Source organism: Carlito syrichta, unplaced genomic scaffold (assembly GCF_000164805.1).
Source record: "Carlito syrichta isolate Samal-C Ts95f unplaced genomic scaffold, Tarsius_syrichta-2.0.1 Scaffold312152, whole genome shotgun sequence".
NCBI lineage: Eukaryota > Metazoa > Chordata > Mammalia > Primates > Tarsiidae > Carlito > Carlito syrichta.
This window is the reverse complement of record NW_007256248.1, coordinates 130,083-148,194: the sequence shown is the minus strand read 5'-3', so window position 1 is coordinate 148,194 and position 18,112 is coordinate 130,083. Positions and strand designations below refer to the sequence as shown.

The following is an 18,112-nucleotide window of genomic DNA, read 5'->3' as shown; positions in this document are numbered from 1 at the left end:
AGAATTAGCCAATGACATATACAAATTTACCATTTTTAAAGTCAGATAATTTCCTTCCTCGCCCTTTATTTAATTTCTGGCTGTATAGGAAAATAAAAACTTGAAGTACAAAAATTTAGTACTAGATGGAATATAGGATGGCAAACAAGGTAGTATACAGAAATGATACTAAGTTGACATTAATATATTTATAGAATTCTATTCTGTGTCTATCAGTGTCATTTCTTTCTATATTAATTTGTGTCTCAACTTTTTTAGGTCTTCAGAGCTACTGGCAGATAATTTTGGGGACATCATATTCAGAGGTCTATATAAAGGTGAATGACCCAAATAAATCTTTTTAATTTGTTTTATTTTTTTCATTTTAACATACTGAAATCATGTTGCATTAATGGTGATTATAATTTACTCAACAAATATTTCTTGAACCTCTATATGTGTCAGGCATGGTTCTGGCCATTGGAACTACAGCAGCAGATGAAGCAGACAAATTCACAAGTAAAATATCTTGAAATTGTTCATCTAGAGACAGAATTCTTACTGTTCTTTTCAAGGCACATCTCCAAACTATGTAATAAATTAATAACTGGTATAAATACTAAGCCTGGTAAACTCTACTCAGAATCTTGTCTTGGTTTATAAAACTGGAATATTGTAATAAAGAAATACTGCATATAGATAATCTCTTAAATGTTCTTCAGTTGATATTTTAATAGCTATATTTCACACACTTAAGGAAGGAACTATTCTCAGGGTTATATTTTTATTGGGATAGCATTATTTGACACCAAGATAAGCTATCATGACTGCTCTCATTAGAAGAGTGGAAGAGTCATGTAAAATTAGACAAAAGCGTCCAGGCATGGTGGCTTACACCTGTCCCAGCACTTTGAGAGACCAGGGTGATAGGATTGCCTGAGTCTAGGGGTTTGAGACCAGTCTGGACAACTTGGCGAGACTTCGTCTCTACAATAAATCAAAAAATTAGTTGTGTGTGGTGGCATGTGCCGATAGTTCCAGCTACTTGGAAGGCTGAGGCAGAAGGATCACCTTAGTCCAATGGATCGAGGCTGTTGTGGCTGTGAGCATGCCACAATACTCTAGCCCGGGTGACAGTGAATCTCCAACTCAGAAAAAAAATTTTTTTTTAATACAAAAGGAAAATGGAAGAATTTATGAGAGAGGACCTCATAGTTAACTATTTAATGTTTTCTTAAGGTTATTTAACAACTATCCAAAATAGCTGGGGTGGTATTTCATTGGGAATATAGAAATTATTTATTATCTCATTAAGAAGATATCTGAAGTAACTTTTCCACCTTTTCCTTTTAGTATATCTTTTAAAAACTGCTCTAAGGAAAATATTAGCTATCAGCTTATGTTTATAAGTTGTCTTTTGTCTAGAAGCCTTACAGTATTTTAATGGGCATATAATAACGATGGCATTATAACAAAGGCTTTTTAATGATGTTGAATGAGGTCTTTTATTTTTATTTAAGTCCTTTATTTAAAATCTAACACATGATTCAGATCCTCTTTACTAGTCAGTGGAGGTATGATCAAAATCAGACTTTCTTCTGATTATAGTCAGGCAGTTTATGGTTTTTTTAAAATTTACTTTTAAATCTGAATTTTTCATTTTTAAAATCTGAATAACACAGTGGTACTAATATTAGAGAAAGAGATGTAGCCAATAGTTCTCAATATTTAACTATGCTCTTTTGGGCTTACTTGGTAAGTGTTCTCTGTTTTATCATTTTCTGTTTTTATTTCAGTTTCCAAAAGGCTTGGAAGATGTACTGCCAAAGTCTCTGTTTGGATATATTGTGAGGGAAAGGAAACACTTATGTGTAAGATTGGCCCAGAGGCGGAAAGTTATATCAGTCAACTCCTTATGAACTGAGAGGAAGCAATAGATAGGAAAATTTAACCTCTTTATTTTAATTCCTAATCCAGCAATATATCACCTCCAGTTGGATAGCAATAGGTGTATCACTACACTCAGATTTGGAAAGTCCTGGGTTCATTAGTGAGATCCAGCTCTTCGAAAGCCTAGGTGCCAAGGAGAACTGCTTAGTTTCTATCTTAATTTAGCATTTTTTGTTTTGTTTTTGTTTTTAAGTTGGGGTGTTGCTCTGTTACCCAGGCTAGAGTGCAGTGGTATGATCATGGCTCATTGCAGCTTTAATCCTGGGCTCAGGTGGATCCTCCTGCCTCAGACTCCTGAATAGCTGGGAACAGCATGCCCAGCTAAATCTTTTATTTTTTTGTAGAGATGAGGTCTCGTTATATTATGAAGACTGGTCTCAAACCCCTAGGCTCAAGCATTCCTCCCACTTTGGTCTCCCAAAGTGGTGTACTGTGCCTGGCTGTTCTAACATTCTAAAATAACAGTTAAAAAGTAGTATATTATCTTTATGCATTCTTAAAAATCTTTGCTAATTCACCATTCACAATTAATTTTCTTATCACATTAATCTGCTTCATATATCTCAAACTGTCTACCATTTTAAGTTTGCATTAACCCCCTGGATTGACTCACTTTTCACTCCATTTAGGGTTTGTTTTTTTTTTTTGAGTTAGAGTCTCACTCTGTTGACCAGACTAGAGTGCAGTGGCTGGAAGCGGCCCACTGGGCTCCAGCGATCCTTCTGCCTCAGCCTTCCGAGTAGCCAGAATTACAGGCACACACTACCATGCCCAGCTGATTTTTTTTTGATTTATTGTAGAGATGCGGTCTCGCCAAGTTGCCCAGGCGGGTCTCAAACCCGCAGACTCAGGCAATCCACTCACCTCAGCCTCCTAAAGCACGGGATTTCAGGCTGAGCCACCGAGCCCGGCTCCATTTAGTTTTTAAGTATTAATAATTAACTCTTCTATCTTAATTTGCCCTTTCATGAATCAATATGTCAGTTGTGACTTTTTTTGTAGTCGTTTTTGGATTTTTTTTTTTTTACGTCTAAGTCTCACTCTATCGCCCAGGTTCAAATGCAGTGGCACACTCATAAGCCCTTGACCTGTTGGGCTCAGGTGATCCTTCCGCCTCAGCCTTCCAAGTAGCTGAAACTATAGGCACCGCCACCATGCATGGCTAATTTTTTGATTTATTGTAAAGATGAGGTTTTGCCAAGTTGCCCAGGCTGATGTTGAATTTGAATCCCTGGGCTCAGGCAAGCAAAATCTTCATTAACCTGAATTTTTAACATTCACATTGACATTGCTCTCATATGAAATGCTTCCTGTTTAATCGTTTTAGTGATTTTTCACTTTAATTTAAAAACTGCTAACATAAAGTCATATGAAGTATACCTTTTCCCCTTTGCACCATACCTTTGTATCCTACTCTACTTTTTTTGTTTTTAACGCACTCCTGTAGTTTGTGAGTCTTTCTGTTCCCAAATTCCACTGGTTAGGAAGCCAAGGTATTATCACTGCTTTTTCATACACAATTCTTCAGTCTTTATCATTAAACTATACTCTTAGTGATTTAGTTTTGTGTGTGTATTTTTAATACAGAGACTATTTTTTAAAGCAGTTTTAGGTTCAAGCAAAATTAAGCAGAAGATATGGAAATTTCCCATAAATCCTCTCACCCACACATGCATAGCCTCCACTGAAGTCTGTGGTTTTGTTCATATCTAGTAGTGTATATTACCTTACAAATACAGTTTTTAAAATATTTGTGCCTTTCTTAAAATTATAGTTAAATGATTTAGAGATGACAGTGTTCTATGATGAAAGAAGGCAGTAACAAACAGCTGCATGCAATCAAGAATAAACAAATTGATTTCTTTCAGTTTGGAAGAAGTAGCATTGACTGCTTGTAAAACTGCATTTATTTGTGATCTAGGAAAAAAGATTAAATGACAACCGTGAATTGTTAAAAGAGTTTAGGTAAACGAGACTTTTTTTTTTTGAGAGCGAGAGAGAGGAGGAGAAGGTGTTGGAGGGGAAAGAGAACAGGATAGTAGGGAGTGAGAGGGCAAGGAAAAAGCGAAGAGGGAGGGAAGGAAGGATGGAAGGGGCAGGAAGGAGGTGAAAAAGGAGTAAGGGACAGAAAGATGGAGGACTGTAAGTGGAGAGAGAGAATGGTGGGATGAGTTGGAGCAGGGAGAGAAAGAAGGCAAAGGGGGATGGTAGGGGCAGGAGAGCAGAGAGTGGAGGAAGTGGGCAAGAATATTTCTAATAACCATCCTGTATCTAAAAACCTGCTTGCTAGGTCCTAGGCTGCCAGAAAATTTTGCTTGATGGTCAACTGTAGAATAGTTCGGGGGAATGTGCTTATTCCTGAACTGAGTAGACTATTTCTTTCCCTTCAACTGAACTGAAAAAAAAAATTAAAATAGAAATTAAAAAGTAAACATAACTTTTTGCTACCTCATTTTGTGAAACAATATGGAAATACATAGTAAATATGGGGTGGGAAATATGACTGTACTTGCTTTATAATAATTTCTTAAAAGCCTTATTCAAGATAACAGAAAAATATTCAGTAGCATTTAGGATATATTTAAAGAACTATCTAATACTAGATATTTTCCTTTTCTGTGACAGGATTCCTCATGTCCATAACATGTTGGCTGAGGCTCTGCAGCTCACCCCCACTCTCAGAGTGGTCAGTCTCCATTAGTTGGACCCCGTGATTTCCAATTTCTGCTGTGTTGGACGTCATGAGCATTGCAATCCCTCTGGGAGTCACCACACCAGATACATCCTACTCAGATATGGCTGCTGGATCAGAGTAAGTGCTACTTTCTAGGTAGTAGATACATTACCAGTTTGTGTGGAGACAACTTTCTTAGGACTAGCTAACAAGATAATATGTAGTATTTGTTTAACCAAATCTTGTCCCACTGTAAATAACATTAGACCTTTCCCTTTTCCCCCAAGAAGCTGGAGCAAAAATGGAATTAGATGGGGGAGGAACAGAGCTTTCAGGGAGGGGTTTCTGGGTAAATAATAGAATCAAAGTTGCAAAGTAGGGATTACATTTTTATTTGTTTTAATGGGGGGAGAAGATTGAAATAAAGTAGGTGTCACTACCTGCTTCCGTATAGTTAGTGATTATTCTGATGGAGGGCGATAAGGTGTTCTTTCCAACTGATTTTCCTTGAAGGCCTCTTCCTATGTACTTTCCATTATTCTAGGGTAAAGGGGCTGTAACTTTATATTGGGCAGGTTGCTTAGACCTTCTGACATTTGGGATAGAAGACATGGAGAGCAGTGCTATCTTTTTTATAATCTCTATTGCCTAGAAAGAGGACCTTCAAAATCAGTGGTACCAAACTTTCTTTTCAGCTAAGAGCAGCTTTAGGAATTCAGAGTTTGTCGAAAAGCCCAATCCCTAAAATAATACCCTCAATTCTTGAAGAATTTAAATGCCAAATGACAATGAAGGTAGGCCTTCATTATACAACTTTATATATTATTCACAGTTTAAAAATTTTTAGCCTTTTGTATCCCTTCTCTTTTAAGTTGTCCGAGATTCCCCCTGCTCACAGATTCCCCCTCTTGTCCTTTTACCTCCCTTGTACCCAATCTTCCTTGCTTACAGAAAGGAAGTGGAAGCCCCCTACCTTTCAAGACGAAGTGGCACTACACCAGGATGTGAAAGTCCAGCGAAAGAGACCCAAGGGGCCTAGGGGGCAGCACACCCCCAGAAGCCAAGTCTATTCCAGGCAGTACCAGGGATTAGGGTCTGGGCTGGAAAAATCCTGGTGTTTTGAATATGTTCAGGTCCAGTTCAGACTCTTGATCCCACAGCCACTTCTTGAGTGAGGTGGGTGTTGCTCTAATTCCCCTGTTTCTCTTGCCATTTTCACAGTCCCTGGGGATTCTTCCCCTTTCAGCAAAGCAAAGTATCTGTACCAGAATTCTGGGTTGAACGGCATCCCTTATTACTAGTGGTTTTCTTCCTTAAAACTGAGAATATTTTTAAAGAGCATGTTTATTTCTTCAAAATGCCACCTACTTTAACTCATATGTTTACTGGATTCCTTTAAAGAGGAAGAGTTAAAACAAGACTACCCTAAGAAATAGTATATAATATTCTGGGGTAGTCCCAAATGGAAAACAGTTTTCCGGCTTATTCTTACATAAAAAGGAGGAAGGGGGTGGGGGTTGGGAGAGGGTGGATTGTGTTACTTCTAGAACTTTTTTCTTGTTTTCTTTTGTTTGTAATTTTTTTGCATGCCAAGATATTTAATTATACCAATAGCTAAGACTTCCAATTTTATAATTGTTTCTCCAAATAAAGTAAGTTAAACCAATAAGTTTGAAATTAGTGGAAAAGAAAAAGACCCAAAGCAGTTAAGCTTACAACTAGTATTTATATATAGAGATGACTACCTGTAAATGCTGCCAGGGTGTCCAGGAGTAACTGCAGAAATAAAAATACCTGGTCTACAAATTTGACTGCGGTGTCTCCATTAACATCAGATATCCTAGGATTTCCTGAAACATTCATGATGTCCAGACAGATTTTTGATACTGTGGTCACAACTAATTATGCAGTTATTTGTTTAGTATTTCTTCAAAGGAAGAGAATGTCAGTACCTAGCTTATGTACCATTCTGTTCAATTATTAATATTTGTTAATGTTTCATCATGCCTATTTCATGATAAAAGCTGGTATTAAGCACAGCATACTCAACTAAGTAAAAGACCTAGATTTCACTTCATAGGTTTTAAAATCTGATGACAACAGTATGCAATTATGCATTTTTTGATAATATATATAATACAGGAAAACTTGTAGATGTAGCAAGAGAAGCAAAGTTTTTTTCTGAATTTCCAACTCTATCATAACAGAATTTCAGGCATTTCCCAAGAGGTGGCATAGTAGCAGGAAGTTGCATATTGTACTTAGAACACAATTATTAGAGTATATCTGTTGTGAGCCTCGTTTCTGTACATGTGCCCAACTGTCATAGCAATTCAATCATGGCAAAAGAAAGGCTATAATTACATGTACATAAAGTGGTAGCTAATAAAGCGATATAATTTAAATTATCCAAATTTTGAATCCATATTTTAAAATGTTGATAAGAAGTGATATATATGTTGAAGAATATTATAGGAACTCTTGTAGTTACCTGTCATCATCTAATTATGTATTTAATCAATAATTGACAGGGAAATTACAAAGTTTCCTCATCAAAAGATATGAGTTTAAATTTTAGATTTGTCATGCACCACAATATATTAAATGCTGTGCTTGACTAGAAAGTGTTGTGCAGTGGGATGGCCTGTTAACCTCCACAACATACATTTTATTTTTATTCCCTAGACTTGCACATGAAGTGCATATGTTCATATTTACCCGTTTGGAGATGGGTAAGATACAACCAACATAGCTCCATCTCCATGGCCATCTTTTATTTCATGCAACTTTCCTTTTTCCCGTCCAAAAAGAAAATCCATCCCTAATAAACAGCTGTCATGTCTCACCCCATGTGTTCAAAGTGGTACAAAATCCTCCTGTATAAAATATATACAGCTCTTTGAAATACTTTTTTATCTAGTAATGTATCTAGTAAATTAACAATGTTATATAAACCTATTACTTTCTTTTAATTGTCCATCATGGAAACTAAATTATACCTTCATTTTGTTAATGCTTGTCTGCCTTTGGTTTCATTTAGGAAACCCCACCTGTTTCCTAATACTCAGAAATGATTGCCTCTCAATGAGCCATGTTCAGATCATCTTTTTCCCAAGAATACTGGCCTGCATTCTTGATGTACACCGTCCCCCCCCGTTCCCATCTGCAGACACTCTTAAATAATAAAATGCATGCACCTCACTAACAGAAAATACTTTCCTCTATCTAAAGTTCTCTTCACCTAGAACTTACCTTTGCTGTTACTAATAAGATCCCTTCTCACAGTTTTGGAGCATATAACTGGGTGAGTTGGATACATATATCAGAATTTTCTTTTATCCCTCACTTTTCAACTGACATTGCACTACATGAAGCACACACTTTACACTTTATTCCTGCCAAGTACCATATATTGTATATCTTTAAGCAGGAAAAAGGTCTATTATTTGAAGTATTTTATGCATTATTTGATTCCCTGAAAGACCCTTTGATCTTTAAGGTTGAGTTATACTAGTCCTTGGGTTTTCTAATTTGCGGATCTCTGTACTAATTAATATAAATTACAAATAATGCATTATTCAGTTCTGCAAAGTCATACAATTATATTTTAAGTTATCTTTCAGTATTCCTCAGGTAACAATCAGAGTTGATGCTCTTTCTTCCCCAAAACTTGAATTTTATTCTTTGGCATCAGTGCCTTTTTGTTATCAATTAAAGGCCTACATTAAATTTCTAAATTTGAACACTTGTATAATTCTTCTATAATAATAAATTGTACTTGAATAATTTCTTTTCTACTCAGTGAGGGTGTAAAAAAGATACTAAACCAAGCTTCTTACTGAGCCTGGTTGATAAAGGTCTCTGATGATTTTCCTTAAAGGTAGACTGCTATCCTGGTTTCCAAACCAAGAGGCATAGTGGAAAGAGCACAGGCTTTGGAGTCACACAAATTTTGTTTCAAATCCTGATTCCGTCAGTGTGTGACTTTGGGGGGAAATCATGTGATCTTACCACCTCAACTTCCCCCTCTGTAAAAATAGGGTGTATATCATGTTGAGTGGTTGCAGAAATTAAATGAATTAATATTTATAAAGCACCTAGTAAATAATGGGTGAATCAAAATGGTAGCTAGTACCACTATTATTATTTGTTACTAGACATTACTTTTGAATTCAGTTTTGATTATTTTGAAGTTCTATGGTATTGCCATGCGGCTATTATACAATTTTGTCTGATATGCTTGCATGTCACTGGTGAATGAGGAATTATTCTAATATTTGAAAGGTGTTTGGGGGTTCGTCAAGATGAGAGGTGTAATAAATATAAGATGCCATTGTTTTTACCTGTACTTTCTTCAGGGTATCCTGTCTTGGTAGTGAATGGAAGAGGGCCTGGTCCCTGGGGCAGTGCAGAAGGCACTTTCATCATCTCACTCACTGCAAATGTCATGTGAGGTTTCATGGAAGTATTAAGAGATCCAATTAAGAAGAATAGTTCTGAGTCTAAACCAGCCCAGAGTGGCTTCTCTAGGGGAAACTCCCCGCTCAGCTGGTACGTTTGTGTTTGTCATTAGGGACACCTTGTATCCCAGGTGCCTGCCTTGAGACATCTGCCTGTACTGGCTTCATGTTACACACAAATCCACATTAATAACACTCCTACTGTTATTTATAGGCTTAGTTATGTTAATCAGATTGTTTCACTGAGCTCTTTCTCTTATTCTAGTGGCTGGTGGTTTTGGAAAGAGGAGGGGTTAGAATGGGAAGTGAAGTTTTAGTTTAAGGGAAGATTAGGTGTTATGCTATCATGCATTGCTTTTCGCCTTTGTGCAGCCCTGAATCTGTGGAGGCTAGTCCAGCAGTTAATGAGAAGAGCGTGTATTCCACTCATAATTATGGGACCACTCAGAGGCATGGGTGTCGAGGACTGCCTTATGCTGTGAGTATGCATTTGTTTCTCTCCAGAGCAGTGATCTTCCTGGAGTGTAATCCATTCTTATACATTGTGACTTTCTTGAAATGTTTATATGCAGCATGACGAAGTTGCCCCCTTTGCACTTCCCTGCCTCCAGCGGACGTCTAGCCCTGCATCATTGTTCTTGTTTTTATGTCCCAGTTGACCTTGGCATTTTGTTTTATCACTTTCCTGGTTGAAGCCAAAAAACGAAGGGTACTACTTTCTTCTTTCTTTCCATATGTACCATACTTTAGGGGAGAGAGGGGCCAGTGTTTGGACACTGTTGATTTAAAAAATCTTATTTTCAGGATCATAATTACGGAGCCCCTCCTCCTCCGACACCTCCTGCTTCTCCCCCTGTCCAGACGATCATCCCTCGTTCTGACCTGAATGGCCTGCCGTCGCCCGTAGAGGAACGCTGTGGAGACAGCCCGAACTCAGAAGGAGAGACTGTTCCTACCTGGTGTCCTTGTGGTCTTTCTCAGGATGGCTTCCTTCTCAACTGTGACAAGTGCAGGTAAGATCCTGTTCCGTCTACATTCAAATCTGGGTTGCTGGGGTTAGGGTTTCTTATTAGTAGGGAAAAGCTCAAAGTATTCTTTCTTGTGTTTGTTAATGTAGATGATTCCTTAGTGCTCCTTGGCTCGAATTCTCTGCACTAGGTGAGAATTGCTGACAACAAGGAATGAGAGATTGATGTTAAAGCTATTGAATTTGATATGAAATTTAATGTCCTGGAAACATTTGGTAGGTGGGAGGGAGGGGGTAGTATATGCAGAGACACTTCGCCCGTGTGTGCTATGATGTGATGCATGCTCTTGGAAGGACTACTTTAAGTTTATTTTCCCTCTTTAGGGGAATGAGCAGGGGGAAGGTTATTAGACTTCATCGGCGGAAGCAGGACAACATATCAGGTGAGTGAAAGGTGGGTTAAGTCCACACCTTGACATATGAATATTTTGTGATTTAAGTGTTCCTTTTAAGAATACCTCTTATAAGTTCCCATGGTCCCTAGCTCTTTCCATGTAAAGAGATAGAAGTCCTCTCAAGATCATGTTGTAAACTATATGTATCCAGAAACATTTTAGCCCTGTAACAGTTAAAGCATTCCTTGTGAACACAAAATGTATGGATCCCCTTTTTAAAAAATTAACCAATCTCTGATTGTTACAGATTGAGGCAATGAAATATAGAGATTGAATACAAGGGGAGAAATAGATACGATGCAGAGTAGAGTTTATATGCTTAATGCCAGTAATATGGAAAGAATCTTGTTTTCATAAGGAAAGTGGATGTTTATGTTTCTGTACAGAAAAGAGAACAGTAGAAGTAATGACTTACTGGATATGGGGTAAAACTAAAGGAATAAGCTGTTTTTAGTGTCCTTTTATGCTGTTAGTACCTGAAATATGAAATCGCCTTTTTTTCAGGTGGGGATAGCAGTGCAACTGAAAGCTGGGATGAGGAGCTTTCTCCTTCCACTGTGTTGTATACAGCAACACAGCATACACCTACAAGCATCACCTTAACTGTTAGAAGAACCAAACCCAAGAAGAGGAAAAAGAGTCCAGAAAAGGGTCGTGCAGCACCAAAGACGAAGAAAGTAAAGGTATGGCTGGTAAAAATATGCTAAGTAGAAACATGTCTGAAATAGCTCAATTTTGGAGCAAGAATGCACCAAAATTCTTTTAAATTTGATCCAGATGTTTGAAGGGCCACTTTTGCTCTACTTCCAAAAATCTGTGTTACGTACATGTAGACCAACTTGTCTTCTGCCACACCATATCATCACCACTGGCTCACAGTTTCTTCTACAGCCCCCATCCCAGGTATGAAATTCCACCTGGCACAAGCCCATATGTGTTGTAGCCTCAATTCTGGGCTTCTACTATCCTTACAGTATCTCCCCGCCTCTCAATCCCAAAGCATAGTCTGAAATTCTTGTCCTGGTTACATGCCTCATGTCTTTGGGTTGATTGTTTTTCCGTGTTAAAAAAAAAAATCAGGAAACATCTCTTGAATGGTCTAGGCTTTCTCAGTATCATTGTCACTTTCCTGTATTCTCAGCTAAAAAGTTTCCTGGAGAAACTTCTTCTGGTTTGTGTTCTTTCTTCCCCATCACAGCAACTTTGTTGCTTCTAGGTGACTTGCCCACCCCTTGATAAGGGGATTGGTCTTTGTTTCCTTCTTATTTTAAAAACTGGTAAATCTGCAACCTTAAAGTTTTTTATTTACTTTTTTTCTTAGTATCAAGAGTGCGTATAGGATTTAAGTGATGCATGCTCTTCCCTGTTAGCTACCTAGCTTCATAATAGAAAGTGTTAAAATTAGTCTCAGAGTTCATTGGCCTTGAGCTACCCCTATTCTTGATAATAGTTTGGGAAATTCTGTTGTATTTGTTACCTAGAGAAAGGGGGACAGAACAGAACACTAGCTCGTACCTTAGTTTTAGTCTCAGATAGGTATAACTGTCATTCTTGGTACCAAGTTTTGTTTGTTCTACTTGTTTTCCTCCTTGGGATAGGCATTTCGAGAGGGATCCCGGAAGTCCTTGCGGATGAAGGTAAGGGGTAATCTTCCCTGATGCTGTGTTTTACTTCACTGTGATCTTGCGTTTTGGTCAGCTTCTTTCCTGACATTGATGTTCTGGGAATCTTGGACTCTGCTTTTTGTTAGTTTGTAGTTGTTATCATTCGGTTTTCATAGAGCTTTCTCCAAAGTAGATTTTCTTGGCCATTTTCTGAAATATTTTCCCTTTCTGTATTCAGCCTTCATTTATTGGGTTTTTCATTAGCTTTTCTGGTGGGGATGGGTAAGTGACGTTTTGCCAAACAAAATGAAGCTGTTGTGTTCTGTCACTATGATTCAGCTCAACCTTAGGCGTGAGGTTTTTCTGGTAATGATATAGGAGGATCTCTTGTGCACCCACTCTAGCACAATGTGGGCTTTAATTGTCAGTTGAAAAGATAAATCTCAGCAGCAAGGTTGTATTATTAATAGGAATTGCTGTTTTCTCTTGGCTTATCTATTGGGTAGTGAAGACTTAGGTGATACTAGTGTGTTTCTTCAGTTCTTGAATAAAAGAGCTTATAAGGCATGATTTTCTAAAGAACTTGGAGAACTTAGAGAGATTATGGGCAGTGTTTTAAAGAACCTTTAGGTGCTGGTTGATAAAAAGTTGACCAAAATGATAATTTTGTATATGAGTGGTAAGATTATGATTGGCTTCATTGATTGATTAGGATCATGATTATACAGTCTGGTGTCTTCCTTTACGTGTGCGTGCATGTGTGTGTGTGTGTGACAGTAGGCCTCCCAAATCATTACGTACAGCTTCAAAGCATTTAATTAGAAGTAAATTCAACTTCAAGTTTTATAAGTGCTCATATTCCTGAATGTGTAAATGATATAAAAACAGGATTGTTCCTATTGACAGTTATAGGGAATAAACATAAAATCTTTAGTGAGGATAAGTTTTAAAGCTTTATTGGGATTACTTTATATTTATGTGGAGCACTAATATTACTGATGATATCAAAGATTACATGTGGCATTTCATCTGAAGTTTGAAGGCCTCACCCTGTATCTATTTATAAACAGATTTACACATATCTATAAAAGAGATGGGAATGGACTTAGAACCACAAGGCATTAGAGACCTGGGATGTGTCTTGGAACACAAATAATTTATTTGCTGGATCCATCTCCTGCAAGCAGCCAAGTTTGCTTTAATTGCCCCTTTATTTTTGTCTAATTTGTTTAGAAGCAGACATAGCCCTGATCCCAGCTGTTAAGCCCTTTTCTCTTATCAGCCAGTTATCATAACTTATCTCTAGAGATTCAAAACCTTTAGCAAGTTATGGGCGGGCTTTCTCAGAAAACAACATATGAAGCTCAAATTTTGTTTTCAGTTTTATTTTATTTATTTATTTATTTGAGTCGGAGTTTCACTCGCCCAGACTGGAGTGCAGTGACCGCTCCCGGCCACCGCAGCCTCGAGCTGCTGGGCTCCGGCGATCCTTCCGCCTCAGCCTTCCAAGTAGCTGGAACTACAGGCACGCACTACCATACCCGGCTAAGTTTTTGATTTATTGTAGAGATGAGGTCTCGCCAAGTTGTCAGGCGGGTCTCGAACCCATGGGCTCAGGCAGTCCACTCACCTCAGCCTCCCAAGGCGCGGGGTTACAGGCTGAGCCACCGAGCCCGGCTTGTTTTCAGTTTTAAAAGGTTGACAACTCTACAAGTGTGTTAAAGTTTTGACAGAAAAAAAAATACTACTCGTTTTAATTTGATTCTTCATCTCGTAACTCTAAATTAAATTATAAATTTTGCACTCAGAATTACTAGTAAGAACTCCACCAAAGATTCAGGTCAGAGCCATAGGAATGGGTAAAATTTATCATTTGGATTTTTAATCTCAATACTAAGAGCTTTCCTACTGGAGACTTAATTGTAAACCAGAGTTTCTCAGCCTTGTCCACTGTTGATGTTTTGGACCAAATAATTCATTTGTTATAAAGGGGACGGTTAATGTTGAGCAGGATCCTTGGTGTTTACCTACTTGGTGCCAGCACTATACATACAGACTCAGTTGTGATCACCAAAAATGTCTTCAGATACTACCAAATGTCTCCTGAATTTAAAATTTCCCCCAACCAAGAACCATTGCTTGAAACCACTGAGATGGAGTCCCAGTGCCTTGCAGGATGGGATAACAGAGTAAACACACAGTGAGACTGGTGAACAACAGCTAATATTATCATGAAGACTTCCAAAATACAGTAAACTTATCAAGCAATAAATTAAGTGATTGCCACTAGATGCTTAAAGCTGGGAATATTGTTTGAGTACCTCTAATCTCTAGACTATAAGCACCCTTATGTTTAAGGTTTTATACTATCTTTTTGTTCAACTGCTGCTGACAGCATAAAGTAGGTGATACTCTGTTCTGAGTGTATTGGCCTTAGGTGTTACCTAGAGCCTTTTGTTTATTCTTTAGTCTTTTGGACTTCAGTGAGGAATGTAGAAAACAATAATGTTAATTTTTTTCTTCCATATTCCTGTGGGTAGTAGACAGCAGTCAGTCAAACCACAATGACCCAAAAGTGATGAAAGCAAGCAGTTGTTATGATAGGCATCGGTGTTTTCTGTGCCATTTATGGAAAGCATATTTAATTTTGTTAATGTTTGTTTGCAAGTTTAGTGTGGACATGGATTTTCAGGTGGCTTTGGTACTTCAGTGTCTTTTCCTTCTAATCATCACTAGTATGATATCCGCACTATTAGTGTTTGTTTTGTTTTCTGATGGCACCTTAAGTCTTAACCCATGAAGGCGAACATGTATCAGACTTAAGCTGTGTTTCTGCAGCTCAAGCACTCTGTTTAGGATACGTTTCTGAGGTATAATCTTTTCCCAGTACTGTCACATGGAGAGCAGTGGTTTTCCTAGAGGAGTACAGCAAAGTACCTCTTGTACGTTTTCTATATTCTCCCTGCCCACTCCTCTCCCTCACTTCACCTTTTCAGATTAGTTAAAATGTGGCAGTTTAAATTGTTGAAAATAGAGTGTTAGAAAGATATATTCCAGAATGATAATTTTGTATATAGGTGGTAAGATTATGATTGGATTCATTGGTTGGTTGGGGTCATGTATACTTTAAATTAATATGTATTAATTATACAGTGAAAATATTAAGTGACATGAAAACATTCTCCTGGAGAGTAGTAAAACAATCCAGTTTGGGCTAACTTTAACACAAATGTTCAATAAGTATTGAAAATTAAAGCAGTGTGATAATTTGAGGTCTCTGTTGTTAATTTTTTATTTTATTTTATTTTATTTTATTTTGAGTTGGAGTCTCACTCTGTCGCCCAGACTGGAGTGCAGTGGCTGCTCCCGGCCACCGCAGCCTCGACCTGCTGGGTTCCGGCGATCCTTCTGCCTCAGCCTTCCTAGTAGCTAGAACTACAGGCATGCGCTACCACACCTGGCTAATTTTTGACTTACTGTAGAGATGAGGCCTCGCCAAGTTGCCCAGGCGGGTCTCGAACCCGCGGGCTCAGGCAGTCCACTCACCTCGGCCTCCCAAAGCACTGGGATTACAGGCTGAGCCACTGAGCCCGGCTTCTGTTGTTAATTTTTATGACAAAACTTTTATAAACTATATTAGTCTATTAGTCTTAATGAAAATAAAATTGATTTTTATGACTTAAAAATGGTCATAAAATCACAGTGATGGGAACAAACTAAGATTCAATTTCTCACTTTAAATGGAGAAACTGAGCTTTTCTATTTAAAGAAGTTGTCCGAGATCTCATCTAACATTGGTAACGAAACCATGATAGAAACCAGATCCCCTGACTCCCAGTCCATTACTCTTTTATGCCATACCAACCGCCAAGTGATAAATTTTCTCTGGAAACTCAGCCTGTCTCTTCCCCTCTCCCTTCTTATTTATGCATGGATTCTGCTAACATACCTGACCTTTGTTCTCTACAGAATTCTCCCTCTGAAGCACAGAATTTAGATGAGAATACAACTGAGGGCTGGGAAAATCGGATAAGACTATGGACTGATCAGTATGAAGAAGCATTCACTAATCAGTACAGTGCAGATGTACAGAACGCCCTTGAACAACATCTACATTCTAGCAAGGAATTCGTGGGCAAACCTGCCATTTTAGACACTATTAATAAGACTGAATTGGCCTGTAATAATACAGTTATTGGTTCCCAAATGCAGGTAAGGACCAAAGGGTTGAAGACTCTTTAAGTAAGTAGTTGAGATTTTTAAGAACCCAGAAAGTGAACATGAATTAGAATTATTGTTTCTTCCACATGTACAAGGTCCTAGAAAAGCAAATTAGCCAGCTGTTGATCATCCTTAACCAAAAGTAGGTTATATTAACTAGAAACTTGTTTTTGTTGTTTTTTATTTTTTGAGTCAGAGTCTCACTGTGTTTCCCAGGCTAGAGTGCAATGGCACATTCACGACCACCATAGCCTCAACCTGCTGGGCTCAGATGATCCTTCTGCCTTAGCTTTCTGAGTAGCTGGAACCACAGGCACACACCACTATGCCCAGCTAACTTTTTGATTTATTGTAGGGATGAGGTCTCACCAAGTTGCATAGACTGGTCTCGAACCTCTGAACTCTTATCTCCACCTCCCAAAGTACTGGGATTACAGGCGTGAACCAGCATACTTGGCTTGGAAGCTACATATTTTAAAATAATCTTTGTTCATCAAAAATAGATGAATTAGGATGGAAGATTGTATGCAGCCTAGGTAGGAATTATGTAAGATTTTTAAAAAGCTAAGCTTATTCTTTGTTATTCTTATCAGACATAGAACCACTGAAATCTTAATCATGCATTTTTCTTTGATCTTTTCTTCCCTTTTCTGGGGAGTCAGGTTTACTAGATGAAAAAGTTTTCCTAGAACAATTGAGCTTATATGGAATTCAAACATTTCTGATCATTGATCTAAATAACATACAGATAAAACCTGAAAATATTCATGAATTTTCCTTAATTATGAGATACTTTGAGTGTTTACTAAGCTACTGCTGCTGATGTGTAATGTTACTACTCTGGTTTTATTCAGTTACAACTTGGAAGAGTCACTCGTGTTCAAAAGCACCGGAAGATCCTGAGGGCTGCAAAAGATTTGGCTTTGGACACACTTATAATAGAGTATCGTGGGAAAGTCATGTTACGTCAGCAATTTGAGGTCAATGGGCATTTCTTCAAAAAGTAAGAAATCATTCATTGTGCGGTGAGGGCTGACCCGTGTTATAAAAATCATCCTGTTTGATAGGATGCTCTTGGGAAAAAGTTTACAACTCAGATAAGCTCATACCTCTCTTCTATTTGTAGAGAAGTACAAATCTGCAAATTGTTTAATGTATAAAGTGGTGATGATTCCTTTCCAAGCTAAGCATTCCTTGCTTTGTGCTTGTTCTTTAATCAAAAACAGACAAGCATGTGATGTTTTCTAAGTTTAGGCATTGCAAAGGACTACTGCTTTGTCAGCATATGCCTCCTATTTGGAGTCAGGGTGGTCTTTTTATTTTTGTTGAAAATTACAGGAATTTTAATTATATTCCTAGACCATACCCCTTTGTGCTCTTCTACTCAAAATTCAATGGTGTAGAGATGTGTGTGGATGCTCGTACTTTCGGTAATGATGCTCGGTTCATCAGAAGATCATGTACACCAAATGCAGAGGTAAGATATCCGTAGCAACTTCCCTTTGAATGGAATCACCAAAGGACAAGCTTACTGAAGAAGCAGTGTGAAAACTTCACCCAGATAAAGGTCTGTAGAGACTAGTTGTGGTCTTTCATTATGAGAGATAAAAAACAAAATTAATTGTGCTTTTATACTGACAGGATGGGGGACAAGGAATTACTTCAGATAAGGCAGAAATGGAAAAAGCAAGTTAGCATTTACTAGGAGAAAGAGCTAGACTGAATAAGTGAGTGAGGTTATATTACAGAAATTGCTATACGGTGGAAGTAGATGTCATTAGGCCTAACTAGAGCTATTTGGT

General features: G+C 37.9%; 1 protein-coding gene across 1 annotated transcript in view; it reads left to right on the top strand.

Moving 5' to 3' along the window:
- SETD5 (SET domain containing 5) overlaps positions 1-18,112 on the top strand; it is an 85,940-nt gene that overhangs the window by 34,477 nt on the left and 33,351 nt on the right. Inside the window, exons 2-13 of the mRNA XM_021718390.1 lie at positions 259-317; positions 4,555-4,741; positions 5,555-5,779; positions 8,962-9,154; positions 9,436-9,541; positions 9,868-10,076; positions 10,415-10,473; positions 10,990-11,168; positions 12,084-12,122; positions 16,059-16,301; positions 17,165-17,313; positions 17,670-17,787. Coding sequence (XP_021574065.1) covers positions 9,063-9,154; positions 9,436-9,541; positions 9,868-10,076; positions 10,415-10,473; positions 10,990-11,168; positions 12,084-12,122; positions 16,059-16,301; positions 17,165-17,313; positions 17,670-17,787 — 1,194 coding nt within the window. The 5' untranslated portion in view covers positions 259-317; positions 4,555-4,741; positions 5,555-5,779; positions 8,962-9,062. The remainder of the gene's footprint in view (positions 1-258; positions 318-4,554; positions 4,742-5,554; positions 5,780-8,961; positions 9,155-9,435; positions 9,542-9,867; positions 10,077-10,414; positions 10,474-10,989; positions 11,169-12,083; positions 12,123-16,058; positions 16,302-17,164; positions 17,314-17,669; positions 17,788-18,112) is intronic.